General features: G+C 47.9%; 1 protein-coding gene across 2 annotated transcripts; it reads left to right on the forward strand.

Annotated features, from left to right (window-relative positions):
• The first annotated feature begins 6,673 nt into the window (after positions 1 to 6,673).
• Positions 6,674 to 20,579, forward strand: NELFCD (negative elongation factor complex member C/D). 2 transcript variants are annotated; one of them, XM_034947797.2, is made up of 15 exons: positions 6,674 to 6,871; positions 11,572 to 11,687; positions 12,234 to 12,343; positions 13,187 to 13,296; positions 14,393 to 14,500; positions 14,970 to 15,122; positions 15,340 to 15,470; positions 16,393 to 16,558; positions 16,795 to 16,929; positions 17,362 to 17,501; positions 18,469 to 18,583; positions 18,924 to 19,019; positions 19,099 to 19,239; positions 19,581 to 19,710; positions 20,109 to 20,579. In XM_034947797.2, exons 1-15 carry the CDS (start codon positions 6,758 to 6,760, stop codon positions 20,141 to 20,143), a joined length of 1,800 nt encoding a protein of 599 aa, XP_034803688.1. In that variant the 5' UTR covers positions 6,674 to 6,757; the 3' UTR covers positions 20,144 to 20,579. The 2 variants fall into 2 exon arrangements, 1 of the variants encoding a protein (XP_034803688.1); XR_004668344.3 differs by having other exon boundaries at positions 6,699 to 6,871; positions 19,099 to 19,150; positions 20,109 to 20,127.
• The last annotated feature ends 31 nt before the right edge of the window (positions 20,580 to 20,610 follow it).

The following is a 20,610-nucleotide window of genomic DNA, read 5'->3' on the forward strand; positions in this document are numbered from 1 at the left end:
TTAGTGATTGCTCTAGGGATTACAATGCACATCTTAATTCAGCACAGTCTGTCAAATTTGGTTTTTTGTTTTTTGTTTTTTAGATGGAGTCTTGCTCTTTCGCCAGGCTGGAGTGCAGTGGCACAATCTTGGCTCACTGCAACCTCTGCCTCCTGGGTTCAAGTGATTCTCCTGCCTCAGCCTCCCAAGTAGCTGGGACTACAGGCACGTGCCACCACGCCCAGCTAATTTCGTACTTTTAGGAGAGGTGGGTTTTCACCATGTTGGCCAGGATGGTCTCGATCTCTTGACCTCGTGATCCAACCGCCTCGGCCTCCCAAAGTGCTGGGATTACAGGTGTGAGCCACCGCACCTGGCCCAAAGTTACTTAATTTCAGTAAAATATAGAAACCTCGGCCAGGTGCAGTGACTCACGCCTGTAATCTCAGAACTTTGGGAGGCCGAGGTGGGCGGATCACCTGAGGTCAGGAGTTCGAGACTAGCCTGGCCAACATGGTGAAACACTATCTCTACTAAAAATACAAAAATTAGCCGGGCATGGTGGCGGGTGCCTATAATCCCAGCTACTGGGAAGGCTGAGGCAGGAGAATCACTTGAATGATGGTTCAAGCGAACGGCGGAGGTTGCAGTGAGCCAAGATCATGCCACTTCATTCCAGCTTGGGCGAAAGAGTAAAACTCTGTCTAAAAAAAAAACAAAAAAAAAAAAACCGCTCGCTCCAATTTGTATTTGTCTCACTCCAACTGTACAGGGTTATGATGATGCTTTATTTAATATTACATATTTTTTAAAAGGCAAGAGAAGAACTAGAGTCTCTTTAGTCTCTTTACAGACTTTAATATTTACCATTTCTGATATTCTTCATCTCTTGTGAATTGAAGTTACTATCTAGAGTAACTTTCAGCTTGAAGAATTTCCTTTAGTGTTTCTTGTAAGGCAGGTCATTAGCAACAAATGCTTTCAGTTTTTATCTGGGAATGTATTTATTTTACCTTTATTTTGATATTGCTGAATATAAAATTCTTGGTTTACAGTTTGCTTTATTCAAACATTTGGAATATGTCCTTCCACTACCTTTAGCTTCCATTTTTTTCTGATGAGCAGTCATTAATCACATTTCCCTTGTTGCTTTCAAGAATAAGAAAATACACAGGCCAAAATATCACAGATTTACACTGTTCTTACTTAAAGTTTAGTAATTTTAATTAATAAATGCTTCTCCGTTTGCTGTATGCCTTTGGTCTATTATTTCCAGAGGCCTGCCATGGTTATTTTTGACAGTTTTGTCCAGTATCATTGTGGCATTTAAGGGGCAAGATTTGTTGACCTCACTCCGTTGTCATGTCAGACATGAGAAAATGGTTTGTTGGGTTTTTTTTTTTTTTTTTTTTCAGATGAAATGAGAGGTCACTGAGATGTATTAAGCGGAGGAGGGAAATAATCTGTTTGTGCTTTAAAAGACTGCTTTAGACACTCATATTAGTTAATTATTGCTGCACAAAAAATTACCCCAAATTGATTTACTTACAACGACACACATTTATTATGTCATAGTTTCTGTAGGAATTTTGCAAGCAGTTTAGCTGGATGGTTCTGACTCAGGGTCTCTCATGAAGTTGCAAGTGGTATGTCAGCTGGGACTTGACTGAACGTGGAGAATCCACCTCCAAGCCCACTTACTTAGCTGCTGTAGGAGCCCTCAGTTCCTCACCATGGGTTTCTCCATGGGCCTGTTCACAGTGTGGCATCTGGCCTCCTCCAAAGTGAGTGATCTGAGAGAGTGTGGCCAAAATGGACGTCCCAGTGTCTTTTTATGACCTAGTCCATGAAGTCTTCCACTGTCACTGCCTTATTCATTAGAAGTGAATCACTAAGTTCAGCTCACACACAAGAGGAAAGACATTAAGCTCCGCCTCTTGAAGAGAGGAGTATAAAAAAAGTTGTGGATACATTTCGTAAACCATCACACTGCTGTTTGGAGAGTGGACTGTAATAGAGAACAGAAAGATGAGTCAGATCAGTCTGTGGCTACTGCAGCCACCCAGGTGAGAGCCGGTAAGAGCCTGAACTAAGACAGTGGCATAACGATGGAGACAAGTGAACAGATTTGAAGTAGATTTTGCATGTGGATCTGATGCAGAATTTGCCTTGGGTTGAATAGGAATCATGGGGGAACAGAAGTTACAAATGATTTCCAGGTGTCTGGTATTTGTAACTAAGGACGTGGTGGCCCCATGTCCTCTCTCTCTCCCTTACTCTCTCTCTCTCTGGCCTGCCCTTTCTCTCTTTCTCCCTTTCTCTCTCTCTCTCTGGTCTGGCCTCTCTCTCTCTCCCCTTACTGTCTCTCTCTCTCCTTTTGATGTCTGCACTCCAGCCATTTTCTTTACTGTCATTTCTTATTTTCTCCGCTGTACCCTATTCTCTTTGTCCTCCAGATTGAAGTCACAAGTCTCAGCTTAAACATAATTTCCCTGGAAAGGACTTCTTGACCTCTTTCTGAGGTCGCTGCATTTTTTAAAAAAAATTGTTAGAGATAGCTTCTCTTTTCTCCTTTTTTGCCGTTAGCACCAGATGAATTGTGTCTCTGATTCAGCTATATCCCAGCACATGACACCTAGGAGGCACTCAGTAAGTATTTCCTCAATGGATTAAGTGAAACCAACTTCTAATTTTCATAAAAATTCTCCACCAGAATTCTTCTTTTTCTTCTTTTTTTTTGGCGGGGGTCAGGGGACAGAGTCTTGCTCTGTCACCCAGGCTGGAGTACAGTGGTGTGATCTCACTTCACTGCAACCTCTGCCTCCCAAGTTCAAGCGATTCTCCTGCCTCAGCCTCCCAAGTAGCTGGGACTACAGGCACCTGCCACCACACCTGGCTAATTTTTGTATTTTTAGAAGAGACGGGGTTTCACCATGTTGGCCAGGCTGGTCTCAAACTCCTGACCTCAAGTGATCTGCCTGTGTTGGCCTCCCAAAGTGCTGGGATTATAGGTATGAGCCACCGCACCCGGCCCAGAATTCTTCTTAAACAGGAAAATGACTTTAGAACTTAAATGACTTTAGGAGTATTTAAGCAATGCAAGCTAATCTGGACAATCTAGACAAGGCTTTGGAAAAAACAACAGATCCACAATATCTCAGGAGGCAAGACCTATAGACCCAACTACTTTTTTTTTTTTTCTTTTTTTTGAGACAGTTTCGCTCTGTCACCCAGGCTGGAGTGCAGTGGCATGATCTCGGCTCACTGCAAGCTCCACCTCCCAGGTTCACACTATTCTTCTGCCTCAGCCTCCTGAGTAGCTGGGACTACAGGCGCCTGCCACCATGCCCGGCTAATTTTTTTGTATTTTTAGTAGAGACGGGGTTTCACCGTGTTAGCCAGGATGGTCTCGATCTCCTGACCTCGTGATCCACCCGCCTCGGCCTCCCAAAGTGCTGGGATTACGGGCCTGAGCCACTGCGCCCGGCTGACCCAATTACTTTTAAATCATTGTGACTTATAGGCTGAATGTAATGGTTTCATTACGGGTTGTTAATCCATTTAACAATAAATGGATTAACCAACCTGTTGGTTGAAGGAGAAGCGAGTTGAATAATCCCCAATTCCGTAGGCACAATTAGTTATACATACATTAATTGGTCCGCTTTCAATTCTGGCACTATTTTTAAAAAAATCTAAGAGGAGAGGTAGGAGGAGTTTAACAGCCATCTATTCTTTCCAACATTTTGAGAAAGCAAGTGAAAATGAACCCTGAAACAAGCCAACAGCAGGGGCACTCATTAACTTAATACACTTTAATCTTGTGAATAGAAGCTGGAGCTGGATCCTTTGAATCGGAGCTGCAGACTTCCACCTCCAACCGCCTGCAGGACATCTCCGCATGGGTGTTCTGTTGGCATCTCTAACTCAGCACAACCCAATGAACTCATTATCATCCCATGCAGAAACCTGCCCTCCTCCTGGGTTCCCTGTCTCAGCCGTGGGCCATCCCCAGGCACACAAGCTGGGGGTCACAGCAGCATCTTCCCTGCCCCTGCTCCTGGCCCCCATCTCCCACCCCCAAGGCTGTTGTATCCTCTGGACTTGACCCCAACTTCACAGCAGTTAGCCACAGCTCCTTCTCAGCAACCCCCTCCATTAATGCTCACCGAAGCTTCTTAATTTACATTCTCACCTTCTCACTTCCTTCTATAAGGCCCCCTCAGCTAGGAGAAATGCCTTTGAAAATTCAGATATGTCCTTTCACCCGCTCAGAGCAAGAAAAAAAAAATCCAAACGTTTCATCTTCCTCATAATGATGCATACTTGCTGAGCACCTACCATGTGCAAGCTCTCTGCTCAGTGCTTGGCATACCTCATTACATTCAATCCTTAGAGATGGCCCTCAGTTAATACAGACCTAACTCCCTCCCAAGATCTGGCCCTCCCTGCCTTGCCCACCTCATCTAGATTTCTCCTTGGCCTGCCAGGTGCCGCTCTCAGTGGCCTTTCTGTTCCAAGTACGCATGCCTGGCCTTTGCCCTGGCAGTTCTGCTCTCTGGAAATGCTCTTGCCTGGGTCTTAGCTAGCTTGCCCCTTTCATGACATGACTCAGTTCAAATGTAAGCTGCTCAGCGGCCATCTCTGATCTCCCCAAGAAGATTCTATTATCACAGAATACTAGCACTGATCACCTTCTGTCTTTATCTTATTTGTTCCCCCCACCCCCTCCCCCCATTCAGCTCCTTCAGTAGAATGTAGGCTCTACCAGGACAAGGATCAGGTCCAATTTGTTCACCGAGCTCCAGGGAGCAGCGCAGTGCTGGGCACTTAGGGAACACTTAATAAACATTTGTTGAATAAATGAAGACATATTCCCTGATAAGTTCTCCAAAAGTAGTCACTATTATCAATCTTCTGGAGCTCTTTTCTCTAATACTCTTTCCTTACTGACGTGGGCATTACCTTTCTTTTTTTTCTTTATAGACAGGGTCTCACTTTGTCACACAGGCTGAAATGCAATGGCACGACCATAGCAAACTGTAACCTCAAACTCCTGGGCTGAAGCAATCCTCCTGCCTCAGCCTCCCGAGCAGCTAGGACTACAGGCGTGCATCACCATACCTGGCTGGGGGCGGGGGAAGGGGGGGTGGTGTCTCGCTATGTTGCCCAGGTTGGTCTCAAACTCTTGCCTCAAGCAATCCTTCCACCTTGGCCTCCCAAAGTGCTGGGATTACAGGTGTGAGCCGCGGCGCTCAGCCACGGGCGTTACCTTTCAAAGCATCCAGATTTTATGGCGTTAATCTCCCTGTTTAAAATTTTCTGTGATTTGGACACAAAGATGGGAACAACAGACATGGGGTATTCCAAAAGGCAGAAGGTGTGGAGGGGGGTAAAGGCTGAAAAAGGCTGGCGAAAGGATTAGAAGCATCACGCAATATACCAATGTAACAAACCTGCACATGTACCGAATCTAAAATTAAAACAAAACAAAAACACAACAACCAAACAAAAACCTTTCCGTGATCATCAGGAGGCTGTCATATTCTCACCCCCTACTTCACGCTGGGAATCGTGCTGCGGGCTTTACAACAGCGTCAGCTGCTCCCTTTGGCAACGACCAGAGAGGTCCTTTCTCCAGAGATTTTTGTCAGCTCTGGGCACTTTTGCTTTGTGGGCCTATCTTCCACTTTATAAAAAATTAAAAATGCTACTTTCCACTGCATTCAGTACTTTTTCTTCTCTTTTGTTTTCTTTTTTCTTTTCTTTTCTCTCTTTCTTTCTTCTTTCTTTCGTTTTCTTTTTCTTTTTTTTTCTTTTTTTTGACACAGTTTCACTCTGTTGCCTAGGCTGGAGTGCAGTGGTGTGATCTTGGCTCACTGCAACCTCCACCTCCTGGGTTCAAGCGGTTCTCGTGACTCAGCCTCTTGAGTAGCTGAGACTACAGGCGCCCGCCACCATGCCCAGCTAATTTTTGTATTATTAGTAGAGAAGGGGTTTTACCATGTTGACCAGGCTAGTCTCGAACTCCTGACCTCAGGTGATCCGCCCGCCTCGGCCTCCCAAAGTGTTGGGATTACAGGCGTGAGCCACCGTGCCCTGCCCTTTTTATGTATGTATTTATTTATTTGAGATAGGGTCTCGCTCTGTCGCTCAGGCTGGAGTGCAATGGTGCGATCTTGGCTCACTGCAACCTCCGCCTCCCGGGTTCAAGCGATTCTCCTGCCTCAGTCACCCGAGTACCTGGGATTACAGGCGCATGCCACCACGCCAGGCTAATTTTTGTATTTTGAGCAGAGACGGGGTTTCACCATGTTGGCCAGACTGGCCTCGAACTCCTGACCTCAAGTGATCCGTCAGCCTCGGTCTCCCAAAGTGCTGGGATTACAGGCGTGAGCCCCTACGCCCGGTCGCATTTAGTGCTTTTTACCAAAACTAAAAGAAATTAAAACACTTTCGTGGGTCCTGGACACTTCCGGAAGGATTTGTTTCCAGCTGCCAGATGAGGAAACTGGGGCTCGCAGAGCCGGCGCAGCAGGGTAGGGGCTGTGCACGAATCCAGTGGGAAACCTCTCTCCGGAGCTAAGCCCCTGGTCCACCCCGGCATCGCTCCGGGATCGACTGGGGGCGTTCCTTCCGCCGGTCCCCTTTGTTCCCAGTGCCGAGCCCGCGGCCCTGCCCTTCCTCCAGGCCCCGCCCCTTCTTCCAGGCCCCGCCTCCCGCCCGGGCCGAGGCGCGCGGCCGCGCGTGCGCCCGCCCGCCTGTCCCCGCCTCGCGCATGCGCTGCGCTCGCTCGCGGGAGGGCATGGCGGTGGCCGTGCCGGGCGCCATCATGGACGAGGACTACTACGGGAGCGCGGCCGAGTGGGGCGACGAGGCTGACGGCGGCCAGGTGAGGCGGGGCACTGGGCGCACCCTAGAGAGAATCGTTCGTCTCCGCCGCCAGCGGGCCGGCCCCGCTCCCGGAGAGGCCGCGCGGCGCGAGGCTGCGGGCGTGCGGGGGGTGGGCGCGCGCACGGCCCGCGCGGTCACCGTGTGGTTCAAGCACAGCCCGCCCCGCCCCCGCCCCCGCCCGCCCGGGGTCCCCGCCTCCTCCCCTGCAGGACCTTGGGGTGGGGGTGAGGCGCCGGAGGCTCTGGCGCGGGGCGGCCCGAGGCCCCCAGTACCCCCTCGCTCCGGCCAGGCCCGGCGCCGGCCCTGCGACCCCCGCGGCGGGCGGGACACCAACGCTAAGGTGGAGGGTTGGGTCCGGAGCTCACAGACTTTTAAACAAAAATAAAGTGGAAAAACTTCACACCAGCATCATGAGGAAAAAGTAGAACTTAGGGCATTCCTACATGTGCTTTACTGTTTTATAAACTGTACTCTTCAGCACTTTGGGCTGATTTCATCTGTTTTTGGGCAAACTGATGGAAAGGATCTTCGGGCCTTGACCTTCCAGGGTTTGGGGTGGAAGCCCAGGAGGGATCACTCTGTTCCACCCTGAGGACAGGGACTGCAGAGCCAGGGCAGGTAGCTCTAGTCTGGACAGTGTGTCCCCACCTTACTCTAAAGACCCACCTGAGGCGCATGATTGAAATGTAGCTTCTCACGTCCCTCCCCTGGAGACGGCCCAACAGTTGGTCTGGACGGGAGCCTGGGAACTTGCATTTTTTTTTTTTTTTTTTTTTTTTTTTTTGTGGTGGAGTTTCGCTCTTGTTGCCCAGGCTGGAGTGTAATGGCGCCATCGCGGCTCACTGCAACGTCTGCCTCTCGGATTCAAGCGATTCTCCTGCCTCAGTCTCCCGAATAGCTGGGATTACAGGCACCCACCACCATGCCCAGCTAATTTTTAAAATTTTGAGTAGAGAGGGGGTTTCACCATGTTGGCCAGGCTGGTCTCAAACTCTTGACCTCAGATGATCCACCCACCTCGGCCTCCCAAAGTACTGGGATTACAGGCGTGAGCCACTGCTCGTGGCCCAGGAACTTGCATTTTTAACAACAATCAAGATTGGGGATGTCTGGTGCATTTTGAACTGGTATTATGAGGGAATAAAGGATGAAGTGGGGCTTACGTTGATAAACATGGGTGGTGGTGTGATGGCGGCTTCGGAGCCATGGTCTAAAATGCCAAGGCAGGCGATGTGTTTCTGGAACTGAAAGAAGCCCTGTCATGTTAGCTGCCTGGTGGAAGCAGTGGCAGGAGGTCAGTAGGGAGCAGGTTCTGAAGATCCTTGGAGAGCTGCTGAATGGTATGGCTTGTTCAGGAGTTTGGGGCAGGGAGTGACACGAGTAGATTTGCATGTTGGATCATTTCACAGTGTTGGAGGCTTAGGGTGGAGTGGATAGAGTCAGACTTAGCTAACTGAGAGCTTGGGCCATGTGTGTCATGCGTTATCCCCTTCCACACACAGGATTTTGAGTTGGGTGTTACCCTACTTATCTGGTAAGTGAAGAAAATGAGACGAAAAGACTTAGTGACCTGCCCAAGGTCATGAAACTAATAAAGGAAGGAGAGGGGACCCAAACCCACATCCTTTGCCTCCGTTGCCACTTCGTCAAATTGCTGACTACCAAAGTGGTCCAGATGAGAAGGTGTGAATTAGCTTAGTGGTAGGTTGGTGTTTGGGGCATCTAGTATATCACCTTGAGCCTTTTTTTCTTTTTTTTTTTTGAGACGGAGTCTCGCTTAGCTGCTCAGGCTGGAGTGCAGTGGCTTGATCTGAGCTCGCTGCAACCGCCATCTCCTGGGTTCAAGCAATTCTCCCGTCTCAGCCTCCTGAGTAGCTGGGATTACAGGCATCCGCCATCATGTCCGGCTAATTTTTGTATTTTAGTAGAGACAGGGTTTCACCACGTTGGCCAGGCTAGTCTTGAACTCCTGACCTCAGGTGATCCGCCTGCCCCGGCCTCCCAAAATGCTAGGATTACAGGCGTGAGCCACCGCACCCGGCCTTTTTTTTTTTTTTTTCTTTGAGACGGACTCTCACTCTGTCACCCAGGCTGGAGTGCAGTGGTGCCATCTTGGCTAACTGCAACTTCCACCTCCTGGGTTCAAGTGATTCTCCAAGTAGCTGGAATTACAGGCCGGTGCCACCACACCCGGCTAATTTTTGTATTTTTAGTAGAGATGCGGTTTCACCATGTTGGCCAGGCTGGTCTTGAACTCCTGGCCTCAAGTAATCTGCCCGCCTCCGCCTCTCAAAGTGCTGAGATTACAGGTGTGAGCCACCGTGCCCGGCCTCACCTTGAGGCTTTGAGTCATAAAGTGTTAGAACTGGGGCATATAAGGGCCATCTAATCAGTACCTTCACTTTATAGACCAAGCGCGTGAGTTATTTGCCCAAGTTTGTGCAGTCAGACCTAGACCCCACTGATGGGAGATTGGGGAGTCTCATGTTTGGGGAATTTTAATCATGATCCTAATTTGGCCCACTGACACCAGTGGGCTCTCATGGATGAGGGGGGTGGACCAGACGTTCATTTCATGTTTATTCTGTGACTCTGCTTGGAAGAGGGACAGAAAGTTAGGAAAAGTGTTAGGAGGGTGGCAAGAACTGGATTTTAAAAGATAGTTGGTGACCCAAATTCTGTTTGCCTGATGCCATGTTACATAGTGGGAGGTAGGAAGATGTGTGAGGAGGGCACTGTGATGTTCAGTCTGGATGGTGGAAACTAAGAGCTGCAGACATGCAAATAGATGAGTCCTGCTGCAGATTGCAAATGGGGAGTGGTGAGAGGTCAGAACGGACAGGGGAAGTGGGAAGGGCACGCTCTTGCTAGAGCTGGGGCGTTTTTTCCTGAAGGAGATGGGAATCTTTAAGCAGGAGAGAGACGTCAGTTTTGTGGCTTACAAAGATCACTGTGGCCACGGTGTGAAAGATGATTGAAAGGAAGGAATAAGACTGAGACTTTAGGGGAATGTTGCTACTGCAAGCATACAAAAAATAAGGAAGAGCAGAGGCAGATGTGGAAAGAAGGACCACCTTGGATAGACAGATGGGAGATGGAACTGATGAGTCTTTGTGACAGGATGTGGGGGTGGGGTGAGGGAGAGAAGCTGAGGATGATTTTCAGGTTTGGGGGGTAACAGGTAGATATATGAAGGATACCTTTACGGAAATATGGGTTGTAGGAAGAAGATCTGTTTCCAGGGAAGAGATGTCAGTTTTGGACCTAAAGAGTTTGGATACTTGTGAGACATCTGACTGGAAATGAGAATGGAATGTTGGATACCTGAGTCTGGAGCTTAAGAGAGGAAAGACGGAGAGAGAGATCCAGGCTAATTCTAGATTTGTGAGCAGGTAGATAGCATGACCCAAGAGGTGGTGGAAGAGGCAGGTAGGTGAGTGCCCAGGGTGGAAGCCCAAGAGAACAGACACATGGGAATGAAGCTCGGGGTGAAGTCCGGCCTCTGTCACGCCCTTAGGGGCTCAGCGTTCCCCATGCAAATCTGGTCTGAGAGAAGACTCCACAGCTTTTACTGGGAAGTCATTGGGTTCTGTCTGCTCCCAAAGCACTGCTTTTAGGATCTTAGTCCAGATCAGGAATGATCTGACTTTTTTTTCTGAAAAAGGCTAGATAGCAAATATTTTAGGTTGTGCCTGTCTCTGTCTTAACTACTTACCTCTGCCCTTACAGGGGGAAAGCAATCATAGACAGTCCTTAAAAGAATGGGTGTGCTTGTGTTCCGTAAAAGTTTATTTGCAAAAATAGGAGAGGGCTGGATTCGGCTCTGGGTCATAGTTTGCTGACCCCTGGCCCAGCTCTTGCCCCATTATGTTAGAGTAGGTTGCATGGAGGTCTGTCTCTCCTATTAGTTTGTGAACTTCTTTGATGGAAAAAGCCTTGTCTTGTCTTACATTTTCTTAGGTTCCTTGGTTGATGAGCACAGTGCAGACTGAATGTTCAAAAAGCATCTGCTTGTTAGTTAGGGTGGCAGTGTTAAAGTTGGACAGGGTTTGGGATCACAGTCCATCCTCACATGGTCATTAGCAGGTGAAGAAGCCTGCTTTGTCCTTAGATGGAGTGACAGGCCTGAAGTTGCTTCCACATAGAATTGGGACTGGAGTCCAGCCAGAAGTGTGGATGCAAGGCGAGTTAGTGGTCTTTACTTTCTAATGGTAAGTGATGGCTCACGCTTTCAAGAATCAGGTTGTTACTCTTCAGTGGCATGTATGAAGTAAGAATAGTGAAAACAATAATAATAATAGTTTACTATTGCACTGTTACGAAATGTCAGGGATTATGCTGGGTTCTTCCAAAAATTAGCTCATGGAATCCTCACAACAGCCAAATGGGAATAGGCGTTATTATTATCTTCACTTAACAGAGGAGGAAATGGACACTCAGAGAGGTTGGGTAACTTGTGTGAGCATGGAACGCGGTTTGCCAGGGAGGAGTTGTACACACCCACTCAGTGTGATCCTGGATCCCATTTTCCTAGCCACTCACTATCTGTCCGGCCCATTTCATGAAATTGTCATGAAAGTCAAATGAAATAATGTGTGTAGAATACTTTCAAAATGGGCAGCATTATACGATTTAAGGTGAGATTAGGGTATTTGTATTAATGAAAAAAATATCTTGGCTCTTCGCATTTACCAACAGCAGGAGGATGATTCTGGAGAAGGAGAGGATGATGCGGAGGTTCAGCAAGAATGCCTGCATAAATTTTCCACCCGGGATTATATCATGGAACCCTCCATCTTCAACACTCTGAAGAGGTATGTGAGAAAGGTGTCTGTATTGGGAGGAGGCTGGGGGTAATTTAGAGAAAGTTTTGTAATACACCCAGAAGGTGCTATGTAAAGCAAGAGTAATGAGAACTGAACTAAAGGCTTCAAGGGGGGGTCCCCTCTGCCACTTTTTTTTTTTTTTAAATTTTTTTAAGACAGAGTCTTGCTCTGTTGCAGTAGCACAATCACCGCTCACTGCAGCTTCAGCCTCCTGGAATCAAGCAGTTCTCCCACCTCAGCCTCGCAAGGTGGCCACCACAGGCGTCTGCCATCATGCCTGGCTATTTTTGTTTTTGTTTTTTGGGAGAGACAGGGCTCCTTACATTGCCCTGGCTGCTCTTGAACTTCTAGGCTCAAGTGATTCTCCCACCTCTGCCTCCCAAAGTGCTGGGATTACAGGTGTGCACTACTGCACCCAGCCCCCTCCGCTGCTTTAAAAATTTTGAAACCTGATTCTCTTCCTCCTTCCTTACCTTCCTGTTGTCCATCATTCCATTCATTCGGGTGTAATTGCTGCTTTGTTACTTTCCCTAGGTATTTTCAGGCAGGAGGGTCTCCAGAGAATGTTATCCAGCTCTTATCTGAAAACTACACCGCTGTGGCCCAGACTGTGAACCTGCTGGCCGAGTGGCTCATTCAGACAGGTGCCTTGTGGGTGTCCCCTGTCCTGGCTAGTTACCCCCACTTTTTTAAAAATAGACTTTTGGGTCCTTATAACACTGATACAATGCCTTCTTTGATTTCCTGGTTTCTGAGACTTGTGTAGAAAGAGCTGAACTTCTTACTCATTTTTATCTTTATCTTACTCATTTGTATCTGCTTGCCTCTTATCTTTGATTCAGTAATTGAGGTTTACTGGTAGCCTGCAAACGTGATTCTCATTGAGCTGTTTTCCCTACCATGTTGTAGAATTATAGGATTATACAGTGTGTGTTCAGTGTGTCATTTTCAAGACGTCTATTACAGCAAGCAGTAAATGATGGATAATTTAGGACTGGCTGTGATTATGGCTTTTAGTTAATATGATCAAAGTAGAGTCTTACTGTAAATCCACGGAGCCGGGTGCAGATGACATCACTGAAGTGCGTGCTGTCCGGAAGCTTGTGGACACACTGCTGTCCCGGTGATTAGATACAAGTGTGTCTCTTTTGGCTGCCATCTGCTCCCTCCTCACTGGGCAGGGATGTTTTTCCATCCCCCTACCTGTTGCTGGGGCCATTTGTCTTTATCCTCAGTGAGGCTCTGCAGATGGTGCTGTCCTTTCCATGAAGTTAGGGGTGGACCAGACTTGTGTGTTCTGTTCTGTGCTGCTTTTTGGTCTTATCATTGATAACTACTTTGAAGAGTTCCAAAACCTTACATGTATAAGTGGTCAGAAGCAATTCTTTGGTATTTGATTCACATAGAGACTTTTGACCATTTGCTTTCTAAAGCCACACAGTGAATGGACAGCTTGCCATTGTCTAGTTGCTTTTATTCTCTTTCAGGTGTTGAGCCAGTGCAGGTTCAGGAAACTGTGGAAAATCACTTGAAGAGTTTGCTGATCAAACATTTTGACCCCCGCAAAGCAGATTCTATTTTTACTGAAGAAGGAGAGGTGAGAAATTATTTTTCTTTGTCTAGTACCAGGCCCTAGGGTCTTTTGCAAATTCCCTGTGTACAGTGGAGCGTGGCATATCATGTAAGTAATGGCAGAGTTGAGGACTAAAATCAGAGTGTGAGACAGAAGTTGCATCTAGTCAGAATTGCCCTTTAAACTCTGTACCCAGGGTCGTGACATGCTTGCACACAAGAGGCACACAGGTGCTGAGATCAAGAGAATGAACAGCAAGTTCCCACCATTTCCCCTCTCAGGCTGACTCCAGGGCACAGCCCTTGGAGTGTTGTGGTGGATTCGTTTGGTTCCTCCAAGAAGCAGCTGCCAAGACAGGGCTAGGCCTGCAGGAGATGATGGGGAAGCGACTATGAGGGAAGATGGGGTAGGGCTGGAGGAGGCTGGGGTAGCTGTGATGCAGTCTGACCCTTGAGGGCAAGAGAGAAGGAATGAGGGTTAGTAGGAAGAATGTTAGGCTGCAGTGCAGTTTCCAGAACGTTCCAGCCATATCAGTGGGGAATCTTTAAGCCACAGGTGCCCATTCTGGGAGCCCACGTCTCCTGGACAGGCCTGCTTTTGAGGCCCTGCTGCATTCCATCTGTGGCTGGGAGCAGCCTTGGGGAGCTGGCCTTGGCACAAACAGGATGGCAGGTTCAGAGCACAGCCCTTGAGGACATCCGTCACATAGGAGAGCTGAGAGAAATGTTTTTCTGGCTACTCCATGTGGTGATGGGCCAGACCACCTGTGCCATTTAAATGGCCTCTTTCTCTTTTGCTAAGGGCATACAAGCTGGGGCAGCATGAGCTCCCTGTGTGTGCAAGGCAGCTCTATGCGGTTCTCGGTGTCTCCTAGGAAGCAACTTTCAGTACCCTCCTGTGTTGAGTCCGATTTTCTGAAAGCTGAGCGGGCATCTAGGGACCTTTCTGTCACTCAGCCGACTGTGTGGCTGTGGCCAGCTCTGGGTCTGCCTCCCCCAGAACTAGATGCCCATGGGGAGTCCATCAGCACCAATCTCCTGTGATCGTTTATACAACAGAATCTCCACTCAAGTAAAAGTGGGGCCTCCTCCTATCTTGCTGTTTGTGTGTTTGTTGGCAGACCCCAGCGTGGCTGGAACAGATGATTGCACATACCACGTGGCGGGACCTTTTTTATAAACTGGCTGAAGCCCATCCAGACTGTTTGATGCTGAACTTCACCGTTAAGGTAGGAAGAGTTCTAGAGTTAAGGAGAAAAGTGTTTATGAATGTTTATTTTTGGTTGTTGGTCTGTTTCCTTTGACAGTTCATATTTGCTTTTTTTCCATAAAGGTCTTTATTGTTTTATTTTCATAAGCCTTACACTGAGAAAGAAAAGTGTAAAATTTGTATCTGTTTTTGGGTCAGTGTTGACTGTGTTTTAGGATTTAGCAGGGACACAAGAATTCTCTTGTGCTTGGAGAGGAGCTTTAGCGTGCCTGCCTGCTTGATCTTCCTCTTGCATATGAAGAAACGATGGAGAGGTGGTCAGCGCAGGGCACACACCTAGGTGATAGCAGGGTGAGGGCGGAGTGGAGGCCTGAGACCCACGACCAGCGCACACTTACTCCACCTCACCACGAACACTGACAAGCCAGCTTCCCGTGGAGGTGCGGTCACTGCATGCCGCCCCTCTGACTTCTTGTTTTGTGTCCTAGCTTATTTCTGACGCAGGGTACCAGGGGGAGATCACCAGTGTGTCCACAGCATGCCAGCAGCTAGAAGTGTTCTCGAGAGTGCTCCGGACCTCTCTAGCTACAATTTTAGATGGAGGAGAAGAAAACCTTGAAAAAAATCTCCCTGAGTTTGCCGTAAGTTCTTTCTTTATGAACCTCAGATTAGAAGGAGGCTGCTTTGGGTCTTGGTTTTCAAGCATGAGATGCTCCTTCCCTGGAGAGAATCTCCATTTTTGAGGGCACCTTCCAGGATGCTCACTCCCGGGCCCGAGCACGGTGGAGGCTTGGCTCTCGTCCGCCCGTCTGTGCTAGAGTAGTAAACCCCACCCCCTCTCTCCCTGCAATCTTTCAGAAGATGGTGTGCCACGGGGAGCACACGTACCTGTTTGCCCAGGCCATGATGTCCGTGCTGGCCCAGGAGGAGCAGGGGGGCTCCGCTGTGCGCAGGATCGCCCAGGAAGTGCAGCGCTTTGCCCAGGAGAAGTGAGAGGCCCTGTTTCTGCTCAACCCTTCCTTCCTAGTGCTCCCCACAAAACCCTTCCCATGGCCCGTGTTCCACAGCCAAAGCTGCTAGCTCCTTCTGTTCAACGTAGAGGTAAACTTGCTTTTGGCTGGGCGTGGTGGCTCACGCCTGTAATCCCAGCACTTTGGGAGGCCGAGGCGGATGGATCACCTAAGGTCAGGAGTTTGAGACCAGCTTGACCAACATGGAGAAACCCCATCTCTAGTAAACAAAAACACAAAATTAGCCAGGTGTGGCGGCTCATACCTGTAATCCCAGCTACTTGGGAGGCTGAGGCAGGAGAATCGCTTGAACCTGGGAGGTGGAGGTTGTGGTCAGCCAAGATTGCACCATTGCACTCCAGCCTGGGCAACAAGAGCGAAACTCTGTCTCAAAAAAAAAAAAAAAAAATTAAAAACTTCCTTTTATCCAGCAGAGCTGGAAAAGTGAGAGTTGTTTTTGGTATACTTGGAGAGCTGGCTTTCTAAAGTGCTGCTTTGAGGACTGTTTTGTAAAGCACTTGATTCTTCTTCCCTTTGCTGGAGTTATGGGCCTGGGCTTTTACACTGGGATTCAGAAGTAACAAATCAAGTCGGTCCTGAAATAGTTGCTCAGCAATCTCATTGTTACAGTGTCGCAAAATGAGCTCATATTAGCTTTATTTTCTGCTACCAATAGAGTGTTCCTAAGTATTTAAAGTGTGTGACTCCTTTCTTATAGAGCCAGCAAGCTGTATTGGAATCACTTTTCCAGTGTTGTAAATGTTATTTTTGTGGGTCAGTCAGTATACTCGTGAATGACAGAAAAACAGATCCCAACAATGCAAAGTATTATATGTGTAAAAAAGAACAGAAAAAAGAAGCTGCCTTGTTAGTAATGGGCTCTATGGTTTTTCTCATCAAGAGGTCATGACGCCAGTCAGATCACACTAGCCTTGGGCACAGCTGCCTCCTACCCCAGGGCCTGCCAGGCTCTCGGGGCCATGCTGTCCAAAGGAGCCCTGAACCCTGCTGACATCACCGTCCTGTTCAAGATGTTCACAAGCATGGACCCTCCTCCGGTTGAACTCGTAAGTTGCTTCTCAAGAATCCCCAATGTCAACTGGTAAGGTGACTTTGGAAAGTCTGTGCTTGTCTGATTGTCTGAAGGCTGTGAATGCAAATCCATCATTGTCCTGGTCCTTCCTCAGTCACACTCTCTGCCTGGAGTCTGTTGGGCCCCTGCTGTGTAGGGAACCCTGAGGGGAGGTGGGTGAGCAGTGCCCTCACACCTGCCATCCCGAACTGGGCATATGCTTCTCCTCAGATCCGTGTTCCAGCCTTCCTGGACCTGTTCATGCAGTCACTCTTTAAGCCAGGGGCTCGGATCAACCAGGACCACAAGCACAAATACATCCACATCTTGGCGTACGCAGCAAGCGTGGTTGAGACCTGGAAGAAGGTACCATCAGTTCTGGGAATTTGTGGATTTTTTAGGAGACAAATATCCTCCTCTGCTTTGATATTATTTTGGAATTTTGGCTGCAAGAAATCTCGACCCTCCCTAGTATCAGGCACGTGTTTTCTTGTGTTTCTGCGTAGAGAAAGCGCTAAATGTCTCCAGAAAATGTGCGTAATGTCTCCAATGCTCTGCAAACCGTAAATTGAAATGTGACTAAAGAAATGAAACTGATTTCCGTAAGACATGGACAAACACTAGTCTCATTGCTTTTCAGTTTCTGTACACTGTGTGACTGTGAAGTTTGACAGCTGAATTGACTCCCAACTTAAGTAGAAATAGGGAAAGTGCTTTGCAAGAAGTGGCCGACACCAGAACACCCCGACAGCAGGGATATCTGCCCTGTCAGGCTCACCAGCTTGTGTGTGTTTTCAGAACAAGCGAGTGAGCATCAATAAAGATGAGTTGAAGTCAACGTCAAAAGCTGTCGAAACCGTTCACAATTTGTGTTGCAACGAGAACAAAGGGGCCTCTGAACTAGTGGCAGAATTGAGCACACTTTATCAGTGTATTAGGTAAGCAAAACGAAACTCAGTTCTTAAATCAGTCCTTTGGGGAGGAGGTGGTTTGAGTTTTCATATTGAAAGCTCAAATAACAAAAGCTTCAGCGATACCTGTTCATTTTATTTATTTTTTCATTTTTAAACAGTATGTAGGGAACTTTAAACAGCTTTAGCAGCATGAGTAATTTTCAGGTGTTTATTTGCCAGAAGTCTGTTGAGTACAAATTAGGCTAAGTAAAAGATAGCCAGAGTTAACAAAAATTGATTTGAAGGGTCTATTTATAGGTAAAGTTATGCCCACAAAGTATTGCTTACATAGAAATGATTTGTGATTATGCCAATCATATAAATAGACGTGTCCTAGAAATAGTGTGTCCTCTTAGGCATGTCTTTCCCCTAATAATTTATACTAGGGATGAAGAAAGAGTTTGCTAAATAAAGGTAAACTTCAACCCAGTCCACCAAACTCACTGAGTATCGCTCATTAATGATCTTTTCCTTTCAATAAGTGGTTTAAAGTGAGCAGAGAACTGAACTCTGCTTCTTGCACCGCATGTTGAGTGGCTGCTGATCCATTCACACTATTTACTAATAAGCAGAGCTTACGCCAGGCACAGTGGCTCTGGCCTGGAATCCCAGCAATCTGGGAGGCCAAGGCAAGAAGATTGTTTGAGCCCAGGAGTTTGAGACCAGCCTGAGCAACATGGTGGACCCTCTCTCTACAAAAAATTAGCTAGACGTGGTGGCACTCACCTGTAGTCCCAGGTACTCGGGAGGCTGCAGTGAGCCATGATTGTGCCATTGTACTCCAGCCTGGAAGACAGAGTGAGACCCTGTCTCAAAAAAAAGGGTTGGGGGGTGTATTGAAGGGTGAATGATGGAGTCATTTGAGTTTGTTTTTAACTTTCCTTTAATGCTTTTCTAGCATATTTTGTGTTTTAAATTGTTTTTTAAAGGAAGCATTCTGCCTTAACTGTAGGTTTCCAGTGGTAGCAATGGGTGTGCTGAAGTGGGTGGATTGGACTGTATCAGAACCAAGGTACTTTCAGCTGCAGACTGACCATACCCCTGTCCACCTGGCGTTGCTGGATGAGGTAAGAGGGCGGAGGGCTGTTCACAGCGTACACAGTGTCTGTCTCATGCGGTTTACGTTGGCATTAACATTGCATCTATTCAGTGAGTTTAGAGGATACTCTTCTCAAAAATAGTTATTTCTGTCCTAAGTGAGGATTTTCCTCTTAAGGACTTAGCTTCATTGACTGCAGAAATTTCTTAACCTCAGTCAAGTGTTACTGGAAGCTGATGGCCCTGGCTTAGGTGTCAGGACCTTCTTCCACAGTGATAAGCTCTTTGGTGGCTGTGACAGTGCCCGGTTTCTCTGTGTGCTGAGCGTGACCACACTGCTCAGCGAAGCTCCCTCTGGCCTGTTTGTAGATCAGCACCTGCCACCAGCTCCTGCACCCCCAGGTCCTGCAGCTGCTTGTTAAGCTTTTTGAGACTGAGCACTCCCAGCTGGACGTGATGGAGCAGGTGAGCAGTGCCCGTGGGGCTTGCCAGAGGGCTGAGGAGGACCCTCTCTAACCAGCTCCCTGTCCCCCTTCTTCTGTAGCTTGAGTTGAAGAAGACACTGCTGGACAGGATGGTTCACCTGCTGAGTCGAGGTTATGTACTTCCTGTTGTCAGTTACATCCGAAAGTGTCTGGAGAAGCTGGACACTGACATTTCACTCATTCGCTATTTTGTCACTGAGGTCAGCAATGCACCGTTGGTTTCATGTTTCATACTGTTTACACTAGCACTGCCCTTTTTGGCTTAATTTAGTTCATTTTGTACCTGAGAACTGTGCTTTCTGATGTAGTGATGACAATGACAGATACTCGTTTACCAAAAAGCACCTTCTGCCTGCAGCAGCTGTATGACACACTTTACCTCCATTACCACCCTGGGCATCTGAATGTTGGAGATGGGTGGTGTCACCGGCCGGTGGGGGCGGGGAGGGATTTTTTCCAAACTGATGGCCGTTTCACCCGGATGTCGGTGGATGCCCCGCACTAGTGTGCGGAAGAAGTCACCCTGTGCTCCCCCACACAGGTGCTGGACGTCATTGCTCCTCCTTATACCTCTGACTTCGTGCAACTTTTCCTCCCCATCCTGGAGAATGACAGCATCGCAGGTACCATCAAAACGGAAGGCGAGCATGACCCTGTGACGGAGTTTATAGGTGAGGCCGACTGCCTAGCCCTTTACTACAATAGAAAATGTCAGCTGGGCGCGGTGGCTCATGCCTGTAATCCCAGCACTTTGGGAGGCCAAGGTGGGTGGATCACCTGAGGTTGGGAGTTCAAGACCAGCCTGACCAACATGGAGAAACCCCATCTCTACTAAAAATACAGCATTAGCTGGGCATGGTGGCACGTGCCTGTAATCCTAGCTACTCGGGAGGCTGAGGCAGGAGAATCGCTTAACCTGGGAGGCAGAGGTTGCAGTGAGCCAAGATCGCGCCATTGCACTCTATCCTGGGCAACAAGAGCAAAACTGCATCTCAAAAAAAAAAAAAAAAAAGAAAATATCATGTTCTACTTCCTGTTTCTAACACAGTCACTGTTTTCCTCGTTAAAGCTCACTGCAAATCTAACTTCATCATGGTGAACTAATTTAGAGCATCCTCCAGAGCTGAAGCAGAACATTCCAGAACCCATTGTGGAAAAACCCTTTCAAGAAGCTGTTTTAAGAGGCTCGGGCAGCGTCTTGAAAATGGGCACCGCTGGGAGGAGGTGGATGACTTCTTTACAAAGGAAAATGGTAGCAGCTTCAGTGAGAAACTGCCCTTACGAACAGTCCCTTCTCTGCTGTCAATCCAATACTGCTCCCAAATCTGTTTTCAGTGTTCATTTCCCTCAAGGCAGGCGCTGGGCTCCCACAACCCCTCAGGACAGATCTGGCTGTCAGCCGCGGGCCGCTGGGAACTCCACTCGGGGAACTCCTTTCCAAGCTGACCTCAGTTTTCTCACAAGAACCCAGTTAGTTGATGTTTTATTGTAATTGTCTTAATTTGCTAAGAACAAGTAATAAGTAAATTTTTAAAAAGCCTTTCTGCTGGGTTGGATTAGGTCCTGATGTG

Source organism: Pan paniscus, chromosome 21 (genome assembly GCF_029289425.2).
Source record: "Pan paniscus chromosome 21, NHGRI_mPanPan1-v2.0_pri, whole genome shotgun sequence".
NCBI classification, from domain to species: Eukaryota; Metazoa; Chordata; class Mammalia; order Primates; family Hominidae; genus Pan; species Pan paniscus.

Excerpts from the sequence above, each read along its gene's own strand:
- NELFCD (XM_034947797.2), top strand. The coding sequence starts at position 6,758 with ATGCGCTGCGCTCGCTCGCGGGAGGGCATGGCGGTGGCCGTGCCGGGC. Across the intron at positions 13,297-14,392 it reads TTTTTACTGAAGAAGGAGAG|ACCCCAGCGTGGCTGGAACA; the intron begins GTGAGAAATTAT and ends GTTTGTTGGCAG. Across the intron at positions 15,471-16,392 it reads CAGCGCTTTGCCCAGGAGAA|AGGTCATGACGCCAGTCAGA; the intron begins GTGAGAGGCCCT and ends TTTCTCATCAAG.